Source organism: Anser brachyrhynchus (genome assembly GCF_964034855.1).
Source record: "Anser brachyrhynchus genome assembly, chromosome: 1".
Classification (NCBI taxonomy): Eukaryota; Metazoa; Chordata; class Aves; order Anseriformes; family Anatidae; genus Anser; species Anser brachyrhynchus.
This window is the reverse complement of record NC_137694.1, coordinates 179554579-179581986: the sequence shown is the minus strand read 5'-3', so window position 1 is coordinate 179581986 and position 27408 is coordinate 179554579. Positions and strand designations below refer to the sequence as shown.

General features: G+C 42.3%; 2 protein-coding genes across 20 annotated transcripts in view; one reads left to right on the top strand and one right to left on the bottom strand.

Moving 5' to 3' along the window:
* Positions 1 to 5811, bottom strand: part of NAA16 (N-alpha-acetyltransferase 16, NatA auxiliary subunit) — a 65212-nt gene extending 59401 nt beyond the window's left edge. For 4 of the 6 annotated variants that reach the window (XR_013949479.1, XR_013949480.1, XM_080587674.1 and 1 more), the window contains exon 1: positions 5670 to 5811. Coding sequence is in view for 2 of the 6 variants with exons in the window: in XM_080587674.1 (XP_080443800.1) it covers positions 5670 to 5723 (54 nt within the window). In the remaining 4 variants the exon portion in view is untranslated. Of the gene's footprint in view, positions 1 to 1357; positions 1484 to 1627; positions 1766 to 5669 lie in introns of those variants that run through there. The other 2 variants (XM_080587677.1, XM_080587676.1) reach the window with 2 other exon arrangements.
* On the top strand, positions 5588 to 23498 carry MTRF1 (mitochondrial translation release factor 1). 14 transcript variants are annotated; one of them, XM_080587777.1, is made up of 13 exons: positions 5968 to 6091; positions 6366 to 6545; positions 9596 to 9700; positions 10446 to 10615; positions 12912 to 13370; positions 15993 to 16084; positions 16825 to 16906; positions 17137 to 17244; positions 17338 to 17510; positions 18683 to 18800; positions 19965 to 20101; positions 21809 to 21907; positions 23279 to 23498. In XM_080587777.1, the coding sequence occupies exons 5-13, from the start codon at positions 12935 to 12937 to the stop codon at positions 23399 to 23401; spliced, it is 1368 nt and encodes a 455-aa protein (XP_080443903.1). In that variant the 5' UTR covers positions 5968 to 6091; positions 6366 to 6545; positions 9596 to 9700; positions 10446 to 10615; positions 12912 to 12934; the 3' UTR covers positions 23402 to 23498. The 14 variants fall into 14 exon arrangements, with proteins under 14 accessions (XP_080443907.1, XP_080443903.1, XP_080443912.1 ...); XM_080587786.1 differs by lacking the exon at positions 9596 to 9700 and having other exon boundaries at positions 6366 to 6526; XM_080587784.1 differs by lacking the exon at positions 9596 to 9700 and having other exon boundaries at positions 6366 to 6526; positions 10422 to 10615.
* The last annotated feature ends 3910 nt before the right edge of the window (positions 23499 to 27408 follow it).

The following is a 27408-nucleotide window of genomic DNA, read 5'->3' as shown; positions in this document are numbered from 1 at the left end:
GGGAAGAAAGACTGTCATGATATTATTACATTTCAGATGCAGGCTAGGGATCTCTGCAGAAGATTCTGCAGCCAGCAACCCTCCCTCTACACTGATTTCAGTTCACTGCTGTTTGAGAAAACAGAAAATCGAACTGGGGAAAGTGGTGATGCACATGGGGAGGCTTCACCTCATGGAGGCCAAGGTGAGAGTTCATCACAATTCCCGTCCTCACAGCCTCCTACACTCATAGTCCCAGGACAGCCTCCTGTGGCACCAACACTTCTTCTGCCCTCTCCTACTGGTATGCCACATGCAGGGCCATTCCAGCTTTCTGCCAGTAAGATCAGCTAACCCCGAGCTGAAATGAAGAGAGGAGGAAGACAACCTGCATCCAGCACGGTTTGACAGCTGAGATGAGAAGGACGAGGGGCGCAGGTCATCTCTGACCATCACTGGGGCTTGGCAGTGCAGAAGCTGAGTCAGGCCCCAGTGGAACAAGTGGCCAGCATCAGATAGAGCACTAATACCAAGGTACTCATGTCACAGTAATATTTAAGCTTTCACTACCATGATTCTCCTCAAGCAACAGCATTTTGTCCTTAAACCATCTTTTCCCACTTGGAGCTCAGATCTACAGATGGCAAAAAATACAGATTAAAAAATTCACCCTAAATTAAGACCAAGCCAAAGTCAGTGCTGTGCACAAATGCTCAATACAACATGAGTCACTGGGATATCCTTTGCTTCAATAAAAAAAAAAAAGAGCAGAAACAAGAGAACATTCAGTAGGAAGAGCTCTTCTTTAGAGGCACTTCGCATCTGTAACCTCACCACAATTTGAGTTGCTAGAGCTTCTTTAGTTTATGAGCACGGGTATGCCTCTGCAGAACAGGAACCACAACTGCATGCTAGGAATTAGACAAGTGACAGCCCTGCCACACATTTTATACTCGTTTTTCATCCGCACTTTGGGCAGAAGTTCTAAGGAGACCAATCTGCCACATCTCCTGGGGTAAAACCGCAGGGAGGTTAGCAAGAGCCCGGACTGAGCGGGTGCTCCACAAGCTAGGAGAACTGCCTCTGTGAGCAGGTAAGCAACTGAAACCACCAGCAGTGTCTTGTGGGACCCAATGCACACACAAATTTCAGGCTTTAAAAAATAAAAAGTTGTGTTAAGGACTTGCTCCCCATGAACCTACCCGGTGCCTCAAAACCTCCAGCAGCTCCTACATCTTTGCAGCAAAGAGCTCCACAGCTGAACTACTTTTTTGCTAGGAACTTTGTGTTTGGCAACTGCTACTTTGTAGCTGCCATTTCTACCAAAATGTGAACTAGACAGAAGAGCCTGAAAAGAGGTAAGGCTCTGCTTTAATACCTGCTTCCTTCGGAGGAGGCCAACAGCAGTGTTGAAAACGTAGCCCTCAGCAGTGGGATAACACAATCCACATTCAGTTCAGCCCAGAGCGGAAGGCACAACTCAGGATTCACTGGCTTCCCGCTGCTGGACAAGGAAACTGTTTTTAACAGAACCCGCAAATCCCTAAAAATCTCAGCTCTTAGGGTAAGCCAGCTCACAGCCAGTACTATGTCCACGTTAAATTAGGGTTTCTAAGTGTAACACATTCATCCACACAAGCAGTTTTACCTGCTATGACCCGATTTACTCCTGCGTGCTTTCAGACATCCTTCAGGTTTTCTGCCAGGTGTAGCTCAGTACAACTGATGTCAATGTCACCGTTCATCAGCTGCTCTGCTCAACGCAGTGAAGAACAGTTAAGGAAGTTGCAGCACAAAACACAGCGGGACTTGACTCTGAATGCTTATTTATCCATACAGGAACCCCTCAAGAAATCCCACTGTGAAGAAACAACCAGCATGGTTCCACAGAAGCCTAGTTTATGAGCCTTATCACGACAGCATTCATAAACTCCTTCGGAAAATTAAAACAGGAATATGCATTTGGGATCCAGGCTTCTCTGATTTATTCCGCCTCGAGTCACTAACGAGCGTGAAGCATGGTTTTCCCTTACAGAAGCCCCAATGACACTTACCAGCAGAGCACCACCCGTCCCCTGCAATCCTATCATCTCAGCAGCCTGCAGTTGACCAGGGATCCTCACCACCACTCTGGAAAGTTAATAGCAAGGGAGCAGCCTTCTTCCTACACTGCCCCCCAGAGCAGCACAAGTGACACCCGCACCACAAACCAAGCATCCCACTCATACCAGAGGGCTTTCACTGGCAGCTCCGTGCTCTCCTCTGTAAAGGAACCAAGGAACCAGCCTCCAGCAGCCACTCCAAGCATCCACTGCTCCACAAGGGGATGACAACGGCCACCTCAGCTATGTTGTCAGCCAATTTAGGAGGCATTAATTAGCATACCATCATAGCCTCCTAATTATTGAATTGAATAGTTTGTGGTAACTCCCCCACATCGCTACTAAGAAACTATTTGCATGTCTATAATCCATTACTACTACACAAACACCAAGAAAATATTTAGAATTTAATGAATAAAAATTTAACACCTACAAACACTTGCATATTTATCTTTTATCATAGAAGGAATGTCCTAAGACCACTGCAGAGTTCAAGGAACAAAAGACAATTCATAGCTGAGCAATTCCTTGGACGCTGGTGCATTAGATAATTTCCAAGATTTGTTCACAAAAAAGGAGAAAGGAAGATGCGTATGGGAATGAACAAAGCAGTAACAAGTCGCTGCTACAAAGTTAAACTTCTTGTGTTTAATTACTTGAAATCAAACAAGTAGGTGGCTAAACTGTTCTTAATAAGAGGGTTAGCCCCATCCTTACAGGATGAGATATTAACAGGCTAGCCCTTCTTCAAAGGAAACATATTTGCAATTAAAGCAGCAAGCCTTATTTCATGCAACAATATGTTGCACTCAATAGGAAATCAAAGGATTACTTAAATGCATGACACTTTCCACAGTTACATGAGGAATGAGACAAACAGCAGGAAATATACTGTCCAATACAGGCGGACACCAATAGTTATTACGGGACACTTACCAGTGTAGGAAGTAAGCCATGAAGGTACCACAATAATCCCTCTGCTTTCCTCTAAACTACTGCTAAGGACCAGTGCCACACACTCCGTCCAGACAGAGCTGATTCAATCTCATAAAGGCAAAACTTAAGCCTAATTTTCAGATTTAGTTTACAATCTGGGTTCTTTAGTTTACAATCTGGTACTAAATTGTGCGTTGGGGTGTGGGACTCGAAGTTGCTTACACTAAAACACTTTGAAAGTAAGCTTAAAACTTGGTTTTAAATAGATGAAACAAAAATTTCCTAAGCTTACTAGAAGTAAACTTCAAATGCACATGACTAAACTGCGATGTTAACAAGAAGTGCTTTTAAGTTACCACACATATGTGTTTATTTTAGATCGCATCTGCCCTATTTACTTTACATGTCACAGGAGCTGAAGACTGATTTTTAAGTGGCAAGAAACACACCAGCACTCCTGTATTAATCCTTCTTTATGGACACCTCTCTCTTCCCATAAAAGGGAGAGCCAGGAAGCTTTTGAGCATGTTCCCCACGCCGTCTGTGAGGCTGAGAAGCCAGCCCGAGGAGCTTCCAGTCATGCAGCCCCTCCCTCCCAAGCAATGTCACACCTGTAAGCATGAGTGTGGCTTCCAGAGGACGGAGTCTGAGGAAAAGCCTCTGCAGAAGAGCAGAAGCAAGGCTTAAGAAACCAAGCAGACCTGAAAGTCAGGACAGCAAGAGAAATGAACTCTAGCACTACCTCTTACAGCAACACCAAGAAATTAGAACAATTACCTATATGCTAGAATTTTACCTACGCTGCAATTGCTATTACTTACATAATCACATCAGATCTAGTTTTAAAAGTGAGCTTGTTCAAGTACCATCAAGCACGCTGGCATACAAAGCGATGTGCCTTAAAGACTACTTACTCAGCTTCTCGAGTAGATTTCACACCTTATGCTGAGCTCCGTGAGGCCACGCTAGTTTGGGCAGCTCTTTGTAAGCTGGGTTTGCTCTTATGGGCACCTCGTTCACGTTGTTGATAACCTGTCTCACACGTTACATACACAAAGTGACTGACTCTTAAGTGATTATCAGGCTCTCCAGATGAGTTTCCCATTTCATAACTGATAATTCTCTGTAGTGTTTGTAAAATTAGTCTTAATGTATGACTACAGTTACCTCTAATCTGTTCCAAGTGGTTAAATTGCAACACGTTTGTATGGTCTTATTATACAGCCTCCCACAACAACAATATATAAATCTTTTTGATTTCTAAGATGTCCACAGCAGCCCTAGTAATTTCAAGAACTCTAGCAGCGCTGAAGTAGACAAAAGCTACTTCAATTAGAGAAGAGCATTTAGCACTGAAAGCTGTAGTATAACTATACTAAAATAGTCTGGAATGTGTCAAGCAACCAAAAGGTTCAACTTCGATTACATAGGCATTACTACTCCAGGATGAGAACACCGAGAAAAAGTCAAAGCTACCTACAAAAAAACAGTAAGAAATCAAGTTTCAAGAAGTATCAATATATGAATTGATAACCTAACAAGTGAAAGTTCATGATTTCCTTGCCTGAGAACCCATGTTTTGTTTGCTGTTTAATACACGAAAAAACAAGTTACCAAAGAGCTTTTTTGTATTTCATTTTAAAAAGTTTAGAAGTGTCTGCTACTGTGAACTTGTTTGCTACTAGTAAGAATAATCACTTAACTGTTCTAATATTAGTCATTTATTTTTAGCAGAGAGGAGTGCTAGAATGACTTACTAAGATGCATACCATAAGCATGCAGTAAGCAACAAATCACCATTAAGAACCATTAAGTCTTTTTAAAAAATCACATACTACCCCCCAAAGCAGGGGAAAAAAACCAGCTAGGAAATACCTGCCGAAAGGCGCTGGCTGCACACAGAGGCTTACACACGCTGTTTGCTTTGAGCCCAGCTTCCTGGGGATAAAGCGTTCGCCTCTTACCTGCGAAATTATTGAAACTAGCCTAACAAATTGTGCTATAGCCCAAGAAATTTGTGGCTGCCAGCAGGTTACTACTGTTGTGCACAGATTTCTGCCTGCAGACAGGCCAAGTGGCACTAAATCCCCAACTTTGTCGAGGCTGGAAGTCTCTCGCTACCACACCGAAAAGCTCACGAGCAACGGATTGGGCTTCTTGCTCCCCTCTTCCACAAGGCGTGAGAGAACACAGAGTAACTGGGGAGAAAGTTAGGGTTAAAACGAGTTATTTCTTTAAGGTTGCCTCCTGAAGACCGAGCGTCCTCTGCACTACCGAGCCCCGAGGCGCTGGAGCAGCCTGCGCTAAGCACCGCGCGTAAAAGTTCGGGCTCCTCCAAAGGACGAGCCAGGATGCTTTAAACCACCAGCCGCCTCCAGCTACACCCCAGATTTTCCACTGCCATCGCTCCGAGGCAGCCCCGAGGATCCCAAAGGCGCCCTCAGGGCCGAGGGAGCACCCGGGGGGGTGGTTTCCACCCGAGCCTCCCGCAGGGGGTGGCCGCGGGCGGCGGGGGCACGAAGCCCCCCGGGGCTCCCTCCCTCCTTCATCCCCCCCTTCCCTTCCCGCAGGGGCTCGGCGGGCCCCAGACAAAGGAAGGAAGTGGGGACGAGGAGGAGGAGGAGGAGGAGGCAGCGAGGACGGAGGGCTCACCAGGATGCGCTTGAAGAGGTTGCTCTCCTTGGGCGGCAGCGGCACGGACGGCATGGTGCGGGCGGGCACGGCTCGGCTCGGCTCGGCGCGGCGGGGGGGGGGGGGAGGCGGCCGGGCGGCTGTCGCTACCAGGGAGGGAGCCCTGTCTGTCTGTCTGTCAGGAGGAGAGCCCCAGCTCGGCGCGGCCCCGGCCCGAGCAGCACCGGCGGCTGCTCCTCAACTCATTGGCCTTGCACCGCCCGCCCCGCCGGCTCCCCTCGGGCGCGGAGCGCGGCCCCCGTGCGCAGCTGCCTGACGCTGCAAAATGGCGGCCGGCCGCCCCGCCGCGCCTGCGCGCCCCGCAGCGGGGGAGGCGGCCGCGGGGCCCCCCGCTGGATGCCCCCCTGCTCCTGTCCTCGCCGTGCTTGGGGCTTGGCGCGGGGGTGTGGGTTTTTTTTCTCCCCTTTTCTCCGTCCTGAGGAGGGGAGGGGGGTGTTTGCTCGGAGCTTCGCCCCGGGGGGAGCTACCTGAGGCGAGGAGCTCCTCGGAACCGCCCCGAGGGGAGGAGGGGGAAGGGGGCTGCCGCCCTCCGGGGGTGTAAAAATAACTCCGGCTGGCCCAAGTCCTGAGTCACGGCTATTTCCAAGCCGGGGGCTGTCGAAACTTGGTTGATTTTTAATTCTGCTTTTCTTTTCTTTTATTTTTTTTTTCTTTCAGCGTTTGGCCGTGCGGAGATAAGGCAGAAAAACCTCCTTTGTCTGCTCGCCGCGCCTCCCTCCCCTGCCTCTCAGGCCCTAATAACCCACTTCCAGTGGCCGCTCTCTGGAGAACCAGTTTAAACCGATACTCGTGAGCCACGCTGCCCGAGAGCTTGGGAGGTATTGCTGGAAAGTATCTGTAAGAGCAGAGCTGCGAGGGGCCGGGCGCTCGCTGGGCTCTGGCTGGTATTTAGGGAAACAACAGCAAGCTGGCAGCCAGGCTCCCGGCGAGCAGGGATGTCATCTCCTGCATTAATTCGTGTGGGTTTTTTTTTTTTTCAGCAGTTGATTATGTAAAGTTTCCCCATGCACCATCGTGCATGCTTAGAGCAGTAAGTGTTTATTCATGGCTTGGCTCCTTTGCTGAGGGGAGGTTTTAAGGTCTTTTGAAAATGAATTCTCCTCCTTATTATTCCCAGAAATAGTTCTTAAATGGGTCTTTACAGAAATGGAAAACAAACCAGCAACGCTGAGGCCACATGGCCTAGGGTATTTACTTAGAAGGAAGACTGGTTAAACTGTCAAAAGTTGCAACCAGTTAAAAAGAACATTTTATGAGGGGGAAAATTAGGCAGCTTCAATTAGCATCTCTGTTTGTGTAATTACTCTTTAAAAACAGTAGTTATATTTTAAAAGGTATGTTATAAAAGGATATTAATTCTGTAGTATTATGGTTATCCACCTACTGTCCCAGGTGGTGAGCATAGTAGATAGGCACAGTAAAGCACGTGTGTGGAAAAAACAATTAAAAGCAATTAGAAAAGCTGTATACTGGACAAGTTTTCTTTGGTTACACGTAAAGTGGGTAACTGACTGTGACAGAAAATACCCAATGTGTCTTTGACCTGCCACAGGCCTTGCTGACGTTGATGGACATGATAGCTGCCTTCCTTTCAGGCTAAAGGAGGCAACAGGGAAGCAAACGACTTCTTGAAAGAGAGTAACCTGGAAGGCAATCTAACTTGTAGACTACTAGATAGAAAAAAGATATATATGTACATATCTAAAGGCTCAGGTGGTTTCCTGAGAAGATAGCAAATGAGAGGAGGTATTAGAGACGTACAGCGTATGCTTTCGTACTTACTGGTGAGCATCAATTTATGGCCACTTTTTGTGGATGGTGGTTGTTGTAGGCTTTGTTTTGGTTATCTGTTGTGCGGTCTGTAGTTAAGTTTATTTGTCGAAAGGATATCTTTACTGTGTTTATTTCTCGCTGGTTTCGTTCTGACATGTTTCTAATGTTGTCAGTCACCTGGATCAATGGTAACTGATGTATGCAACTATGTAGTGTTTTCCACATGCTGTACTGGGTTCACTGTTCTTTTTGGTATATGATGTAGTACTGCTGTTACTCACTATCTGATTTTTTTTTCAAAACATTAGTACTGTTGACAAGGTCAGCCCTTCTGCATCATTTTCAGAAGCACGTAGTTAGCACTTGTTAATGCTAGCCTTGACTTTATGACCTCTGGTTTCCTGTCTTACCAAAAGGTATGTTACGCCTTCTGTTGCGTTCAGTGATAAAACAGATACATCTCTGAGATGGTCAGGCAAATACTGGACTGGGTGATCATTTGGTCTGAAGCATTAAGGTCTTTCTGAGTAGCTAAATGTCTCTGCTTCCTGCTAGTCCAAGAACCAGAAAGAATGCTGTCTGCAAACAGACAAACTGCAAATAAGAGGCAGGGGTTTGATTTGCATTTAGACATGTGTCTGTATTAAAAATCTGTGTTAAAAGCAGCAAGAAAAGGAAAGCAAACAGGCAGTAAAAGAAACCTTTTGTAGACTAGCTGAGAGAGAATAAACACAGAAATGAGCTTTTGGGGGGGGGCACAGTGCTGGTTGAAAGTGAGGTTTGGGAGTGCAGTCAAGAAAACTTCTCGTCATTTAATCCTACTGTGCTGGGCCAAACAAAGCTCTTTCTGCAGGCTTTGTTAATAAACAGGACTGTATTCAAGACGCGTATGATTCTGTCACCAGTTTTTCCTACAAACAGAAAGAATTTAGAAGTCTGTTGACAAATTATTTGGGTCAAAAGGGGGGGAGCAATATTAAAGCGATATATACATTATAGCAAGCTTGTGATTTTTCTGCGTTTCTCTCTCTACTCTGTGGCATGGTGTCTGTAGAAGTCGTGGCACAATGCTGGCAGATTGCTAAACCGAGTTAGGGCCCCCGAGCAAAAAAGGGCCTCCGCATGGACATAGACCTGCCTTCAAGCCAAGCACGTTGTAAGGCCTGGAGCATGTTTTGTTTGATGAACCATTTCTTTGCCTCTCGTTTCTAAAGCAATTGGCAGCTTGGGGTTGCCAGATTTTAGATTTAAAAGTACAGGACCCCAGTGTCCTATTCCATGAAGCCCTGCTGCTGTCACTCCACCCTTCTGCCATGGTGTCTGAGGAGGGCAGCAGTGCCCTGCCCCAAGCACCCTCCACCCCACAAGCCATGGTCCTCACCAGCTCTGTAGGCAGCTGCTGTGGCCGTACAGGCTTTGAGGCATCCAAGCAAACTTTAAGGGAGGTGAATGCACAGACAGCAATGGGATTTCCCATTCTTTATACTCAATTCCCATATTCCATTTCAAAAACATAGGAAATACAGGGAAAGAGTGTATCCTATACACTTTTCAAATGAGATGCGTAGAGTAGGTCCTGTAGTTGATGGTATGTTTGGCAACTGTACTGACAGGGCTGAGTCCAACCCGTGTCTTAGCTGCTGGTTGGTGGGGGTGCTGAGACTTTGTTAGTCTGTACTTTCACACTCAGAGTTAAGGAACTGCCCAGCAAGTGCAATAAAAACTGAATCGTGATCGCTTTTAATCAGAGGGTTTAATATAATAGCCATTCCTGGCTGCAGTAGAAGCTGATGTGATTTTTCTTGGCCTATCCTCTCCTTTGTAAATCTGTTTGGTAATTCTGAGTGCGTGGTCTGCTTATAACTTTCATGTTCTTATTAGCTTCTTGGTTGCTCTCCCATAGACTACCTTTCCAAGGTTTTTAAGCATTAGATTGTATATTTGGAGTCCCAATGTAAGGATAATTTCATTATTTATCTTCACTGAGGCCTAAGGTATAGTTGAAGAGTGAGGCTTGGTGGGAACAGAGACCGTACTGCGTCTCTCAGGCCTGGGGGAGCTCCTTGGAGATTGCAGGGTGCTGTTTGCTGAGGCTCTTTTGTGAATTCAATCAGCTTGGGATGGCTCCTGTTTTCTGAGGCAGCCTTTTAATGTCTGCTTTGCCTCCAGTCCCAGGGGATCGAGCAGAGCCAGAAGCAGCCCTCAGACCTAAACAAGAGGTTAGTTGTCATTCATGTGCTGATGAGATTTGATCCAAATCCCCCGATCAGCTCATTTTCAGTCTTTTGGAGTACTCACCTTGCCAAACCTTGTTGATGTTATATGTGCCAAATACCAGATTTAATTTTTTTTTTTTTAATCCTGTTGAATGACAGTAGCTGGGAAGAAAGAAACTTAGAACATAGCGTTCTTTAAAGTGTTTACAGCAGAGCTAGATTTGCTGAAATGTAAAAAAGATGGGGAAAGTTACTGAAAAAAGCAAACTTTTCAGTGCAAGCTCTACAGCTAAGGAAAACATAAAAGTATCAGGCAGCAGAATTCTTCATCTGAGGCTTGAGTACGTTTTTCTCCTGTACCGTGCGTAGCTATGAGTAAGTAAATTGGCCTTTTGGGTGATTATGGGTATAAAAAATAGGTTATGTAAACACTTTTTAAAATGTGAATATAATTAGGGATATAGATAATATTAAACAGATTATGCAGCTATTAAAATGTGCATATACATACCGTGTTTTGAAACTTACCTTATTAGGAAGCTGCAGCCTATTAGCTGGACAATAATTGGAGTGGTTCTGTTTATTAATATTTTAGAACTGATGTTTGTCTTCTGTAGTGCAGCAATAATTCATTTTAAGTACAATTAATAGCAAGCTCCGACATAAAGTGGGACTTAATGTTGTTTTATGCAAACTTTTCTGAAATCGGTCTCTGAATAACCAGATTTGAAGCCGCCTGTGTTTTCAGGCCGTGTTTTGGGAAAAGGCACGGAAAAGCCCACTTATGTAACAGCTCAGAGCTGGGAAGCAGAGCCGTCCCCGTTTCTTGGTGTGCTCGCCGTTTCAGCCAGCGTTTGCTCAAGTCAGAGCGTGTCACCATGCAACTGTGAAGAAGATACTGAAAATGAAAATACAGAGGTATTTTTAAGTTTGTTTTTTTTTTTAAATTTGGGGGCTGGTCTTTCACGAGGCAAAGCGAAGCCTGCGTGCCCTCGCCGAGTTGTTAAAGCGATGCTGGCAAATCTGCGCTCCCAAATCCCGCGATGCGCCTGGCTGCGGGCTGGAGGAGAGGCGGCCAAGCCAGGCTGCTGCCGCCGCCGGCACGCTGGGAGCGAGAGTTTTTTCCGCTTTCCTTCCGTCCGCAATGCCCTCGTGTTTTGAGGCCGGGTCCGTCCGGCGCCCGTCTTTGCGGACGGTGAGTTTGCGAGCGCATAAATCCTGCGCTGGGTAAGGGGGGCTTGTGCCTGGCTTTTGGGGGGCAGAGGGTTCCTCAATGTGGTTGTGGGCCCCTGAGGCCTTGAAAGCGTGTCTCTAAGGCTCTTACTGAAATAAGGGCTGCTGCCGTACCCGTAAATATTCATATGCAGCTCTACAAATGTATTTGCGTGGAGCTGATAGCGCTTTGATTATTAAAAGTGGTTTCTTAAAGCTCCTAAAACAGTTGTGCTGATAGCTGCTGCTTGACTGGGGCTGAGGTGGTCTTTTTGTTCTTTTAATGAAACAATTACAGTTGTCATTTTTGCATACTGGTTCTGATTTGTGATGTGTTTGTGCTGCCCACAGGATAATTTTGTCACATTAAAAAACTTACTAAAAACTAGTTTGAAAAGCGGTTAATAGGTACTGTATGTAACTATGTAAAAGTTTTACGTGGGCTTATTTCTGCACAAATGCGGTGTGACAACATCTCTCTGAAGAGGAAATAGCTTTTTTTTTAAAAACAAAACAAAATTATTCTGAAATTTCTTTCTCAAAAGTTGTTGTCATGCAATTTTTTAGGTTTAGGTGTTTAGGCATTTAAAAACGAGGTATTTTGCTTCTGAGAGCTCAGACAGAGCTATACTTTGGATTAGTTATTTGAATGTATTGATTTTTAACTTCACCAGTTAATTCTATTAATGATGTTTACCACCTGACTGGGTGATGATGGGCCATGCTGACTTGGAATAAGTAGGAACAACTCCACTGACATCAGCAAAATCAGGTCTTTAGGAATTAATTCTAGCACATGCCCTCAAAGAACTAAGTCCAGGAGTGTAGACGATGAGTCCAACTTGGGTCTTCTGCCTTGTTCCTGGTGAAGGAAGCATGATGCCTCTGCTACAGCTGTTTTTAGTCACTAGAACAATCCACAAGGGTTATTGTTGGCTTTCTGTAAATTAAAGCAGTCCTTAAAATAGCTGCAGTGAGTTTGGTAGTGCCTGCCAGCCTGGGGAAGGTGCAGAAGTAGAATAAAGGTTCCTCCCTCCCTCTCCAGCTCTTCCAGTTCCCGTAGGCAATAAAACAGACATCTGGGTTTTTTATTGTAAAAAAAATACCTCTGTTTCTACTGTGTTTTACTATTCCTTTGTTATAGGACAAATGGCTAAGTAGGTAAGGAAAAGTGGTGAGTTGAGTACTTAATGTTTTGGTAATTTGTTAATAAAACACCTGAAGGTGTACAGAAGCTCTTGTCAGCAATAAGTAAAAACTCATTGTATTGGGAAACTCAGCTTGCTCTTTCAAGGAGATCCTATTGTACAAGTTTCACATGCTAGTATTCTCAGAATCAACTTTTTTGTAGAAGTTGGTAGGTGTAGAGGAGCCATGTGGTCATGGCAGAAATATTAAGGTGTGTTTCTGTATTTGTTAAACCTTTTCTGTGGGTGTAGCCCTAGAATAATAAAGATTTAAATTTAGTCCTCTCGGTAGACCCTTGTATGCCAATTTATAGAACACAATAATAATTCATAACGTGGTTTCTGATGTTGATGATGTACAATGAAGAAGAAAAGATCTTTCCTGGAGCAGCACTGATCCTGTGTCCTGCAAAACAACGCCAAGTCTATGAGAAAAATAGAGATTGGATTTCAGAGTACCAGCTTCCTACTCGTTTTTTTGATAGAAGATATGTGCCACTTATATGTGTCATGGGAAGGAGTACACGGGGATCATATAGCACTGCTCCCATACCTGACATAATACATACACAGATGAATAATTTCATGAGCATATATTGTAGTCCTACTGACTGACCTTTTGCAAGGTAAGGCTTTCTAGCTTAAACTGGGATTGAAACAGGAATAGTTTTGTCCATGATGACTAAATTTGCGTTGGTGTAATCAAGAACAGGATTTGGGCCTGATACAGGTTGGCTTTTAATTTTATTTTATATTTTTTAAGAAAACACTTTCTAGATAATAAAGGTCCCTATATTGTCTACTTCTCATTTCAGGTGGTGGAAGAATAAGGGACAAGATGAAACCTCTCCAAAGTGTCTGGCTTTTCAAGAGCTTGCTTTCCAGTTGCTACTGTCATGGTCAGCTTCACAGTTCTCCTCTTCTTTCTGTTGCAAAGAAGATAGGTTATGTGATGGGACTGCACAGCTGTGGATTTTGGAGGCCAAAATCTGTGTTGGACACAGCTAGATTGACTCTGTCATGTAATGGTCGGTTTAGGAAAAAGCATCAGGATTCTCGAGCACTGTGGAAGCACGAGGCTGTGCAGAAGTATCTGGAGACTCTAAGCAAAGAATACCAGGAGGTCAATCGTCTGCTCGATGCTGACTCAAAAAACGACTTTGACCAAAGAACCCTGAAGAGAAGACGTGCTGATCTATCCCGTGTTGCAACTGCGTTTCAGGAGATCAAAGAGGCTGAAAGAGAAGTCCAGGAGTTAGAAACCATGTGCAGAGGTAAGGAGAACACATCCACTTGCTCATTTCAAAAGAATGGCTTTGCTTGTGATGAGCTTAATTGCTTGGCCTTCAAGGAAAGCTTTTAAATAAGTTTAGCCAGCCCTGGTCACGTCCGTTCCTGGGAGCTTTCTTGCTTCTATGGCTTCCTAGATCGAGCCGTTTCCTTTTATTTTTACCTCATCTCTCTTTGATCTGAGGTCTTAATACAGCCAACTTGGGAAAGTAGGAACCATCTGAACTCGCAGGGCTTTGTCTAGCAGAAATAGCTTGGAAATGTTTGGTTTAAGTTTTTTTTTTTTTGATAGATCAAAGAGCAATATGAACTGAAGGAAAAAAGACACCTTCAAGCCAAGCATATTTAGTAGATGCAGACTTCATCTGTGTCATTTAAAATGGGATTCCAACTAGCCAGTTCATTGATGCTTATTAAGCAAATTATGTGAACTTTCATCTTCAGGCCCTGAATTCAGCTTCCAATATAAGCAGCAGGAGTTAATGTCTTTGAAGATACTTGAGGAGTCCTACAAGGAATAAAAAATGATGGTTATCTAAGAAGCTGCTACTTTTCAAAACTATTCTGCAGTAAAGATTGGGGTAAAAACAGGGAAAAAAATATTGACACTGCTTTTGATACCATTCAGGAAAAAGAAAGTATGGGGAGAATTTACAAAATAAGCAGTGGTACAAATTTTGACAAAGAAAAAAAAATGTTGGAAATGTGAGGCAGTGTGTTCAGTAGAAAAGAAAAATGTGGACCATTCTGCTACCCCAACAGATACTAAGATAAGAGGCAGTATTTTAATCCCCACCCCTTTCGCTCCTCTTCAGTGGATAAAGAGGAAAAGGAGTGAAGATGAGGGACAAAAATTGATACCTGAAAAAAAAATATTCTTGGAAGAATGAGAAATTATTTTTAAAAGTGGAAAACTCCAACTTAGCAAGGCTATTTTTGCATCAAATAAATGTAATGAAGAATTTTGCTAATTCCATAAATTATGATATGGATGAATGGAGTGAGTTAGAGTTGAAAGAAAGAAAAAGCAAGTGAATGAAAGAAAATTACAGTCAAGAAGTTACTTAAATGGAGCCCAATTATACTGTATGCAGTCTGTGTCGTGTGGCTGAGCTAAAACACAGATGGCCCCTTCAGCTGACTGTTCTTTGTGTTGTTTTTAGCTCCATAACTGATCCTCCTCTCTGTCGTACCTAAATTCCTCACAATTTCTGTAGGATTGTATCTTTGCAACACTCAATGAAGCAGGAAAATATTATTTCCCAGTCTGTCCCTGGTGACTCACATCAGAGGGCAGGTGAAGTGACTTTTTAAAGGTCAGGTTTGCAGGGAGGTAGGTACGGAATGCCAACCTTTTCAACCTCAAGCTGGTAGGTCACCCCCAGACCATGCTTCCATCTCTGCTGACAATATTCAGTCTGATCCTGTTATCTAGCTAGTCAACAAGGATGGTTTTTGAGCCAGCTAGAAGCCTTTCATTCAGTACTATCTTTTGGTTGGAGTTGTAATTTACCGGTAAGGAAATTTACATAGTTCTCGCCTTAAGTGCCAAGGATGTCAAGCTCAACCGTTGATCTGCCGTCATTTATTTAAGGAAAAATACCCACATGGAATGTAAATTAGAAACCATGATATGGAGGAGCTGCTGCTGTCCTTGTCCAGCTGGCCCAGCGTCCCAGCCCATTTAGTTCTTAAGGCTGCTGCTGTGGACAGGAGAACAAGAACAAGGCTCTAAGCATGCAGAGAGGAAGAGCCCTGAGTCCTACATCTGTCTATTCTTTTCTTGAGGTGTGTAAACCTATATAACCTACTGATAAAACCTGTAGGTTTTCCTTCTGATGAGGTGACAGAGCCACTTCTCAGTTGGTAGAATAGAGGGAATTAAAAGGAAAAGGAGAGGGTGCTCCCTGTTTTGGCGTTGTCATTTTTTTCTCTTGACTCACACTTGCTGAGCAGAGGGGAAGGGAATCTCCTTAGGCAAAGCCAGGAATGTGGATGAGGCGAGGTCATCCACATCCTGATGGCCTGAACCCATAACTCTCACATCTCACTGATCACTTGATTAGCAGGAGACAGAGGGTTAGAAACCTCGTTATTATCATCTTACTTATATGTTTAATGCTCACCTTAATGAGTTGTCTGCAAATCATTGAATATACGTCTGTTTCGGGCCGAGTCTAGAAAACAACATTTTTCCTGCATGAGGAATTGTAATATGGGAAACTGAGGCACTGTTTGTCTCCAGGCATGCTTTTGATGTATTTTGTCAAATCTGTTCAAGAATTTACCCCTGGACTGTCAGTCTGTGCCACATAGGCGTCAGTTGGGACTAGCATCTGTTTGATGCAGACTTTGAGCCATAACCTAGAGATTCAGAGGTAATTTGTCTGTTACTCCTTCCGACACCCCTGAAAAATATGAGCGTTTAGTTAGCAATATGCATCCTGGGTTGGGCTGCCCTTCTTTGGTATTTCATGCTGGCAAAATGGAACTGCTCGCACTGCGAGCTTTTATGTGCTGTAATGTGTGTCTTTTGTCAGCTGTACTGCAGTTTGCTCTAAGGTAAGTGAGATTGGCTAATATCTGTTCCTATTGTTGGAATTTAGAGCTAGACAGCAGAGATGAGAAACAACTTCTGGAGCTTGCCTTAGAAGAGAAGGAAACCCTTGATAAAAAAATCAACACGCTGTGCAGAAAGGTGAGCCTGAGGTAAAATTATACAGCTTTGTAAATAAAGATATCCAAAAAATCTTCCTTGCGATATTACCCATCGACTATGACACTTACATTTAATGAAACAGAAGTCCAGCTTCTCTCTTTTCCCTGAAAAGACGTGGCAACATTAATTAGTAAGCTTCTGGCAAATGCATCTTAGAAGCTTATTATTTTAGTCAGTTCTGCTTGCTTGCTTGTCTGTCTGTCTGGAGGTGCTGAAGGGGATATAAAGCTCTGGCTGTGCTATTGAGACATGACGTGACATCCTCGTAACTGTTTGTGACAGCGGAGCATACATTCTTGAAAAGGTTTCTGATTGGAACTTTCAGTCTTTCATTTCCTCTTCAGCTGACAGCAGCCCGTCAGCGGGGACATTAATTATAAGCAGAGAGGCTGAACGGATTCAGTGGAAGGTTCTGTGCGTGGTCTAATTTCTATGTTCACATTGAGATAATGGGAAATGGGGCCTTCTGAAAAATAAGAGCAATGTTTGTGTAAAAAGCAGCTGAGTTATAGCTAGTAACTTGTGTTCATGGGTAGCTGGGGCTGGGACGGGTGGCCTGGCACCTGACTCTTTGGGATCAGCTAGCTTTCCTGTTAGGTGGGCTCAAGCCATGGCGTTTGTGAAGGCTGTCTGTAAACTGGATTAAAAGGAGATACAGAGTCATGAAAGAGACAGTGACATTCTTTTTTCTTTTTTCTTTTTTTTTTTTCTCTTTTCAGCTTTTCCAGCTTCTAGTGCCAAAGGAAAAATATGATAAAAGTCATGTTATATTAGAAGTGACAGCTGGCAGAACAACTGGAGGTCAGCAAAATCTCCGCAGTAAAGATTACTCCAAAGCTCCATCCAAATTTTTAAGGCTCTTATGGGCTATTCTGAATGCACTTTTATACTTTAATGGTATAAAGTAATACTTTCTAAAGAAGAGCATTAATCTGTCTAATGACCACGATTATGGTTGCAGCTAAATCTAAAAACTGGTGGCTGTCGTATTACGAACTGCTATTTATGTTGTAGCGCCTCTATATTTTTAGGTGACATCTGCCAGCAGTTCACCAAGGAGATGTTTGAGATGTACCAGAACTATGCAGACTATAAATGTTGGACCTTTGATGTTCTGAACTACACTCCAGCTGAGATAGGTACAGTAGTACTCTTCAGACACTCCATCAAGACAACCAAGTTAAAAGCTGGGTTTCTCTGCTCTGTTTGTCACACGTTATTTGCCTCTGTAGGTGGGCTGCATCACGCGGCCGCTCATATTTCAGGAGATGATGTCTACAGGCATTTGAAATATGAAGGAGGGACTCATCGGGTCCAGCGAATCCCCGAGACGGGCCTGTCGTCGAGAATGCAGCGCATTCATACCGGGACGATGTCAGTCATTGTCCTCCCGCAGCCAGAGGAGGTAAAGTAACCGCTAATCAGGGCAGCAAGGTGTATCCCTGCTCATCCACATAGGCATCGGAGTAGGTGCTGTTTAAAACCACGTTACTGTTAGTGGTTTGGGATTTTATTGATACCCAAGTGCTTTGTGTGCATCCCAGGAAATGAACCACAATTCTGTGACTCTGGAAGGTTCAGTCCTTGCCTCTGTATCTTACATGTTTGAACGGCTCACCAGAAGCAACTTCCCAGATATTTGCTATTGCCTGAAGTGGCAAGTAGATCGCTGATCAGTTCAGTGACTGTTCCGGCCCCAGTGCTCACAAATCTCACTAGTTAGCAGTAAGCCAATTTTAAATTATGTCTTATATTGAGACGGGGAATATGTCCAAGAAAATATTCAGTGTTGCATAGTAATAAGTTTCAGCAAGTCTTTTAATTCTTTTTTGGTTCATTTAAATTATTGGTGTCGTTCTCTGTTAAATCAAGGGCAGTATGCTCTGAATTTGAATGAGCGTGTTGGTTAGTCTTTGAGTTTTCACTGATACCAGCCGTTCTCACTTAAACCAGCAATTTATGCTGAAGATAATCAAAAACAAATCTTGAAGGCTTTCCCTGCAAGTTCTCCTGCTTCCCTGTAATGCTTTCCTCGCAACATGGATCAGATCTGCAAGTTCCTTTCCTATCCACTGAGCTCAAACTTGGCCCAGGTCGTGGGCTCATACTTGCAGTGCTGCAGTCCTTGCCTGGATCTGGGTACACCCACCTTTTCCTCAGTTAGATGTTTTTAAACACCATTGCAAAAATCATTCAGGCTTGATTCACTGAACAAGATCCTTGAGCTGCTACTTAGAACTGATTTTGATGATTTGCTTATTTCTCGGTCTCCCAGCCAAAGCTGGTGGTTTTACAAAAAGTTGCTGATTGTAGTGTGTTTCCCACACAGACATACCTTGTTTTCTGAAGGACCTGGAGTAAGAGATGGAAAAAATAAGTGGAGTACTTAAAGAGTTGCTTTGCAGAGATACTTGCTGTTAGGGTTTTTTAAGTATAATAATTATAGCTCTTACTTAGGAACAGTTATAAAAGAACAGGTTTTTGAGAAGTGATTCTTTTTTTTACACCATGTATCACTGAAAAGATGTTCAAAATATTTTAGGAGGAGCAGAAAGCAGTAATTTTCTTTGATTCTAGGTTGACGTTAAAGTAGATCCCAGAGATTTGCGTGTAGACACGTTCAGGGCCAAAGGAGCAGGGGGGCAGCACGTTAACAAAACTGACAGCGCTGTGAGAATCGTACACCTTCCCACAGGTAAGTCTGGCTGCATTTCCTTCTAATCACCCTAAATCTTTATCCTGAATTGAAAGCTTACGATGCTGCAAATTACCTCTTACAGTGAGTTTGCCGGGTTGGGCCTTGTATCAAAAAAGGCAGTAGCCCCTTCTTGTTCTGCCCATCTTCTAGCAAGGAAACATGTGAGGAATATGTACTAGTGGAACAACGGTCAACACGTTGCTGTTCTGCCAGTTTTGTCTTCAGATGGGTTGCTTAATGAATACGCTGTCTTTGAAGGATGAAGGAACAAATGCAGGGTGACAGGGATGGGATGGGAGATGTAAATAATTTGTGCTGACTGCTTCAGGAGTAATGGTCATTGGCAGCCTCGCTGCGACCTGTGTAATTACGAGACTGAGAAAAAAAGGAGAGTGGAAGATTTTCATTGAGTACTTGTTAATGCTGTTAGATGTGGAATAGGAAAGAAAGCGTGTACTGATGGGAAGTTACTGTGTATAGTGAACCACTCTGTCTTTGTTAGGATTTGTTTGTATTGAAATTCAGTGGGTTTGTGTCCGTCCAGATGCGGAATCTCTTAATGCACAAGAAATTCCAGTGGCAACCTGAAAACAGCTGTTTTGTGTACGCCTTTTTACTTCAGAAATCTAATGTGAAGTAAAAACAAATACTAGTTTTCTTGTGAAGATCTTTATTTGTTATTCGTAATTCAGTTTATGACTCTCCAGTACGACTTTGACACCCTTTTCTGCTAGAATAACGAACTTTCCAGTCTCCGAGAGCTTATGTAGACTAAGACTTTTAAATCCTGCATTTCATTTTTTCTCAACGTGCTTCTGTAGACTCTGCAAATTACATTTTTAACATGCGATAGCTAGCTGGAGAAAATCTGTTTTCTTGAGGCAATGTCAGAAACTTGTTTGCTTCATGAAAGTTTACGATATCCCTACCCTTTCTGTAGCACCAAACAAAGAAGCTCCTGGTGCAGCTGTGAAGAATTTTAAAAGTTACATATGGTTTTGGGCAGTGTGCTAAAATGACTTTTAAGCCTACAGCTGAAAGGCCCTACAAACCAGCACTGTAGAAGGTTTCAGTTGCCAAACGTGTTAGAATTAATTTAGCTTGCTTGTTCTTTGTTATAATAGGCTTTTGATCTGTGCTCTCTTGAATTCTTCTGTAAAGGACTCGTAGTAGAGTGCCAGCAGGAGCGATCACAGCTGAAGAACAAGGAAATAGCTCTGCAAATGCTGAGAGCTAAATTGTACCAGCAGATCATTGAAAAACAACTAAGTCAAGAGCAGAGTGCCAGAAAACTGCAGGTGAGGAAATGTGATTGATGGAACTTGGAGAAACTGCTGTGTTGTAGATTTGTTTCCAATCTCTTTGAGTGGCAGTGACAGAGCACGTGAGTGTGTGTCTGGCCGGGTGTGCTTACAAAGGAGAATCTTGTGTGTTAAAGCGGTAAGTGCTTTAAAACTGGAACTCTGATTTTCAATTCTCCTAGTTCAACCCTAATGTAGACTTCTCAGGTAATGAAGAAGAGCCATAGACTATAGCTGGAAAGAAACAAATCGTAAGACTGCAGCTGGAATTATCTGAATGATCTGAGCGCACTCAACATTGTGAACTGAATCCCCCTCTTAAGGCTGCAGCTACACAATCAGAGCAGTAGTACGGAGTTATTCTCAGTGAAAATGGGGATCGAAAGTTCTTGGAGTTGTATTTTAACCTGTTCCTAAAACACGATATTTGACAAGATCATACAGAGCTTTTGAGAGAAACAAGTATATAAACAAGCCCGCCAATTCACAGTTACATAAAAGTTTATTTGCTGTTTTTTAGGTAGCCCTTAAAAGAAGAAATGATTTTCATAAAAGAGTTACCTTAAATTATGCTGCAAAGTGTACTTTTCTCTTAAGTGTGCTAACATTCTTTTCCCATTCCTTGAGTATTTTGCTGTTTGCGGTGTAAACTTCAACAGTGATCAAAAAGAATAAAAATACTTCACAATCACAGAATTCTTCAGTGCTCCGAAGTTTCCAGCTATTTAATCACTAATTTCAGATTGCATTTAAATGTATTGTTCCTGCAGATTATTAACTCAGTCGTCGTAATCAGTGAGCCATTTATCTTTTGTTAATAACTTCAGCTTGAGAATTTTCAAAGCTGTATAAAGGACTTTAGATTTTCATTTATTATATATTTACATACTATAGAAAATCAGGCAAAAGTAAATTACCTTTCCTAATAATTCAGAATATATCAAAAAAAAATCCTTGTTTTGAAATATAAGTGTGGGTGCGGGTAGAATTTTCCAAACAAAACAAACAAAAAAAAACCTAAGCAGATACTCATCTCTCTGAGCAGTTTTTGTCGTGTAATTCTCCATTTCAGTAAAGCATTTAACCACACAACAAAGCTATGTTGAGTTCAGTTTTAAAGCTTTTAGAATTGTTTGCGCTCCTGCACATCACCACTAGAGGACTCCTCTCTGTATTCTCAATTTACTTTTCGGGTGTTGATTTCTGACAGCCAGATGTTAGTGGAACTGCTTTGCCACCCTTCTGTGTAGTAAACGTCGACTTATTAATGGTGCCTAATCGTTGTCTTTTTTGGGAATACAACACCCCTCAAAACCAAAAATACCGTGTTACATTTTTGGACTAATGCCATGTGTAGACGCACCTTTTGCCTTACGTGTCTTTTGAGACTGGTGTCATTCTTACAGTTACAGAGCTAGGACAGAAATGGTATACTGCAGGATGTTAAAACTTGGTCTGGTACAGAATAGCAAATAATACAGTTCAGTAATTCCACAATGTTTTAAAAAAATATATATATCCATTAAAAAAAAAATATATATATATATATATATACATATATATCCTAAATCAGTGACTACTAGGTTTGTAGGTGTAACAGGCTGATCAATTTAAGTTTATTCTAGCTATGCTGTTGTAGAGTGGTTTTAGACTTTTAAAAACCAATATATATTTATTTATTTATTTATTTATTTATTGCTACAGTTGGGAACGAGAGCCCAGTCAGAGAGAATTCGTACTTACAACTTCACCCAGGACAGAGTGACCGACCACAGGATCTCGCATGATGCACGCAATATCAAGGTGATGGTTGCTCATCAGAGTTTTAAAACTTAGACTTACCTGTATCTTGTGAGGAAAAATGTAACCTTGTGAAAACAATTTAAAATAAATGAGGAAATGACATGGCCAGTTGTTCTCTGACAGAACGTGATAGATTCAAGAAGCTCACACTCTTCTGCCTCGGTGATGTAGGGTAGTGTTAAAGATGACTTGCACAGAAAATAACTAGGTGACCTAGTTCTCTGTGTCTTTTTCTCCTACTATATGAACAAAAAAAGATCAAGCATGGATTCCTCCTTAGCAAACTTTGTGAGTCCCTTCGCCAGACTGGGCAAGTGAAACTTGACATTCTTGAAGCTTACCGTAGCCAAAAGAAAAACCTGACAAGACAGACATTTTTTAGTTGTCAATCTATTAGCTTAATCCTCCTCCTAATGCTAGAGTGAATAAAGGGAAAAAATAAACAAACAAAAAAAAACACCTTTTCTTTATGTTTGCCTTGCAAGCCACAGTTAAAAGCAACTGAAACAGAATACTTCTACTGTAAGATTACCTGATATTTCTGAATAAATATCTCCATATAGTTTGATTCATATTTATTGCTTTGTTAACAGGTATTTAAACAAATACCTAATAGTGTGTTTTTGTCTAATAAATTTATGGGCAATGCTTTGAACTTCAGGACGAAATTTAGGATGACCCTTTCTTATTTTGTCTTAGGCATCCAGTTTACTTTAACTGCTGTTGCATAAGAAGCAACACTTTTAAACTGTACCCACAGGTGTCCAGGGTTACTTCAGAGAACACAGGGCATACTGAATAAGGAATGGTTCATATTTAATGGGGTGGGGAAGAGCTATAGAGGTGTCAGGTTGGAAGAGAATGGTAGAATGGTAAGAAGTTCCACAACTGTATAAATACTAGTTTTGTTAGTCTAGCTTTTCACATAGTTTGGGGAACTTGTTACTTTTTTTGAGTAAAATTGGAACTATAAACTGTCTAACAAAAGTTAGTTAAGCTTTTTTTGTTAAAAAAAAAAAAAAGTCATTCTTCGCATGAAATAAATATTTAAATTGGGTCCTTCTACTCCTAATTGTTCTTGCTGGATGATTTTTTATGTAAATGCTTAGGTTACAAGAAGGCACAGCAAGAAGGCACCGATACCTCTTCTGTTGTTGCCAGGGTCAGTGTGCCTTCACACGAAGTCCCACTGCTGTGCGCTGCGCCACGGTGCTCTCGCACAGGGGATTCATGAAGTTGGGCAAGTGGAAGTGCTACAATAAGACGCCAGGCAGAGGGCATTCCCAGAGCTCCTCTTCTGCGTAGTCACCATTTCAGAGTAACACTGATGTATGCTCAGTAATGCTTTTGTCTGTTGTTGTTTTTTCATAGGAAATTCTAAGCGGGAAAGAAGAACTGGATAAGCTAATAAACAGGCTCCTGGAGTTTGCAGAGATGGAGGCTCTCACCGAATATCTAGAAAATTTGCGGTCTGTGGAAGGAGGAGGCTGCTGAAGACATTGTATAGACTTAAAGCAGAAATTCGTTCGGTGGCAAAATAAAATGGACACAGTTGTTAGAGGACTGATTAAAATCTACGCCTCTTTTTCAATGTGTGCTATTACTCTTTTTTATATATATATTGGCACAAATGAACTTAATGGGTTGAATTTACTACAGCTCCCCTAGCAGAAAAGAACAGGCTTTGAGCACTGCTTGTTCTGGGGATGGGAGGTGTTCCTGTCTAGGTGAAAGATCTGAAGCTCCCCTCTCTTGGTCTAGAATCTGGCCTCATAAGTAATGTTTATTTTTATCATTTTTATCCACTGACAGAGTGAACTTCCTAAATGTAGCCCTTTCCAAATAACTCTGTATTATGATATACTACTTTTTTACAGTGAATATAGAAAAGCAAAGGAAGCAATCTTGGATGAGAGGCCAGCATCCTGAGAGCTGTACCTGCCAGCCTTCTTGGTTCAGCTGAGGGTGGGTCTGGACCACATGCTGTGGTGGAGTGTAAAAGTACTTGTTCCAGTTTCATGTTGAGTTGACAAGGTTCTGGAAGGAGCTTAGCAGTGATAACAGGCAGCATCCTCCTCCTTGACAGAAAATGAGCTGACAGTGTAGATGTGTTTTAGCAAACGAGGTAGGTCTGGAATTCAGTTTCTGCCTTGATGTCGTCTTTGGGAATGTGTGCCTGTCTCTGAGGGCAAGCCAGATAGCTGTAGAGCACACAGCTTTAACAGGACTTGCATTCATGTTTTCCCCTAAGCCCATATTGTGCAATACACTTACACGCACTTGTGCGTAGGCAGTCAGTAGTCAGACGCAGAGACGGAGGAACACTCAGATGTTTAACATTACACAGAAATATGCAAGTGCACTGCTGAGCTGGGCTGACTTGCTAGATCAATGCATTTGCTTTTTATCCTGCTCTTCCCAAACCGTGCTATGAAACTGCTCTGCACTGTCTTGTGAATGTGAAGAGTCTATTAATTGTTACGATCTAAACTGCACATCGTGGTTGGTTTACGTCTGCACATTTATTTCCTAATCATGAATGATACAGGACTGAGAAAATAGAAGTTGTTTTGAGAAAAGAAATTTCCATACTGAATTCTAACCTGTGTCATTAAACAACAATTTAAACTATTCAGACAGAATAGAAACTATATATATATATGTTAAAATACATATTTTAAACTTTATTCAGACAAGAAGAAAGCAGGAAAAGTACTCGGTTTCTCAGTTATGGAACTATTCTTCAGTTCTCAGGGTTTTGCACATTCTTATCAGCAAGTCTCACTTGAGAATTTTTGAATTGCTTCCACCACTTTTAATTACGAAAGTTTTTAGTTTTTATTTTTAAATTTATAGTTCTGTAAATCAATCAATAAACCTACTATCACGTGACTTAAGAGTCATTTGCACATCTGAACGTTGGCATCGCGGTAAGCAGCTGAGAGAAAAATACCTCCAGGCAGGCAGGCAGCTCAGCCTGCACCTATGCAGTGCTGACAGCCTGGTACTAACTGATGGGATTAGCTGCAATAGGAGAGTTTACGTGCTTAGCCAATTAACGTGCTCCTTTAGCTCACTTTCATGGTGCAAACCAATTTATATTATTATATACGTTGAATGATCTTAGAAACTTCTTATAAACTAAGCATTTTAAATAATCACATTCTAATTCAGACTTAGGTGATGGTTATGAAGCTCTTTACTATGAAAAATACTATTGAAACACTTAAATAAATAAATAAATAAAGTCTCACTTAAATTACTGAAAGAAAGACAGTGATGTTCTGACCGCAGGACCTTAGGGGTATTTGCGACCAAGGTCCCTCGTTTTCCGCAGCCTGTCTTTGGTGGTGCTGGTGGTTTTGTGCTCAGGGAAAGGGGGAAGCAGAAGGGAGCTCCCCTCTAAGATCACACTTCTGATGTTCCCAGTGCAGGCATTGAAATTCAGTGGCTAAACCCTTTCTCCCAGGCTGTTCCAGTGCATCCTGAAGGATCTTTGTCTTATTAAGGGTATAACTCAATCGCTCATTCCTGTACCCAAAATGTCCTAAAGCTCAGTCACAGCAGAGACTTGGACACAGAGCAGACCCACTTCTCCTGGAGGTCATTGTCTGCACCATTCTGTCCTACTAAAACGAGATAGGTTTGCTCTTCCTCATTGACAAAGTATTATTTGAAGCAATGTTTCCCCCTAGCTTACAGGATATCTGAAACCATACAGTGCTCTCCTAGTTCTTGCACCCTGGTCTTTTCTGTAGGATGTAAAAGCTGCTGAGATAAATGGCAGCAGTACCTCACCTGCATTACTCGTGCACCTGCAGACGAGCAATTAATAAGGTATTTCTGCACTTACAAGTTTGTGAGCTGTACTGAACCATGCACATATGCCTTGATCCACCCCTCACCTGCAAGGAAGGGTAAGTCACGTAGGCTCTATAGGCTCTATCTCATAGGACTGTTCCTCTCTGAAGGTTATCCTCCCCTCTGCAACCTAGGTGCTATTTTTGCTGTTGTTTTGGCGTTTTTCAGTGTAAGATTTTTTTAAGGCAAGGGTTTCATTTTTATGCCTTTTTCTTTTTGGATGCTAACGTAATATAAATAAATTACCTTCTCTGGAGCAAGAAGTATTTCAGTTTTACTCCCAAAAATAACACTGCAAGGAAACAGCAGCTGCGCTAACATTACTATTTGTTATATGATTATATATTCTCATTAGGTTAAGAAACATGGTTGTTTCCACTCAGGCTCTTGCACAATTCACCTGTCTGTAACGTTAGACAAAACACTAAGGGGCAATGTCAAAGCAGCAAAGGCATTCTTTCTGGTTCCCCAAATCCCTAGGCATGGTTTTATACATCAGGCTTTACCACGTTTTCCTACAGCTTTATTTTAAATCAGGAGCTGTAAGAATTGACTGCTGCTTTGAAACACTCCCTGGCAGATGGATACAAACAATTCACAAATAAACGGCAGCAGCTGAAGAACTGTTTGTGTTTGTTTTGTTTTCTACCTATTGAGCTTTATTTGGCATTTCTAACGTAGGTTCCACTTGGATATCTGGAAAACATCTTTACCTTTAACATAGCTGTCAAAATGGCAAAGAGAAAAAGCAGCAGTTTTCAAATGGAAATGATAATAGTTGCCATTACTACCCCACGCCTGGAGTTCTGTTTCAGACATCGTTTTCCAAAACCAGCTGCGATTCCGGCACCTGAGACCTCCAGCGCCAGCTACATCACTAGCATCACCTTTTTGCTGCGGCCACGAAACGCACGTTATTGCACATGAGCAGAGCTGGCAAGCGGAGCGTGTCCGCTGCTGGGGCTGGGGGACCCGACGGGAGGTCTGCGGGGAGATGGATCAGCCAGAAATGCTCCCTTTAACCAAAGGGGTCATACTCACGGGCTGTGTGTCAGTAAAACATCTATTTTATTGCTCCGATCCTGCCTCTTCCTGTTACCCTACTACCTATCTTTATGACTTTCCTCTTGGTACTAGAACAACTCTTCCTTTGTAGCATGTTTCTAAACCAGATGAAAGGCAGGGCTATTAAAACGTAATACCGTCTAAATATATATATGCTATTAATCATATTTGCACAACAAATAAAACATTATAGAAAGAAACACATACGCTTTTATGATAGTGGAAAGATGGATTTTTACCCTCTATTTAAGCAGAACAGCACCCGTATCTTATCTCGATTACTTTCAATTAATCATCAGTGGAATGCACAAGGGAATGCCTCAGAAATCCTGGCACTATAAATGAATTTATTCCTTTGACGTAGAGGGCTGCTTGTTATCATTTAGTTAAAAGGAAGAAACAACCTAACACTGTTAGCAGTAAAAGGTATTTCATAGTCTGGCAGAACTGTTTGCCCAGATCTTACCTTACTTTATTCTAGCTGCCTTGTAAAGCTGAGTAGTTTATTTCACTTTCTGTAATAATAAAAAAGTTGCCAAATGATCACATTGACAGTAAGATTATATATTTTTTTT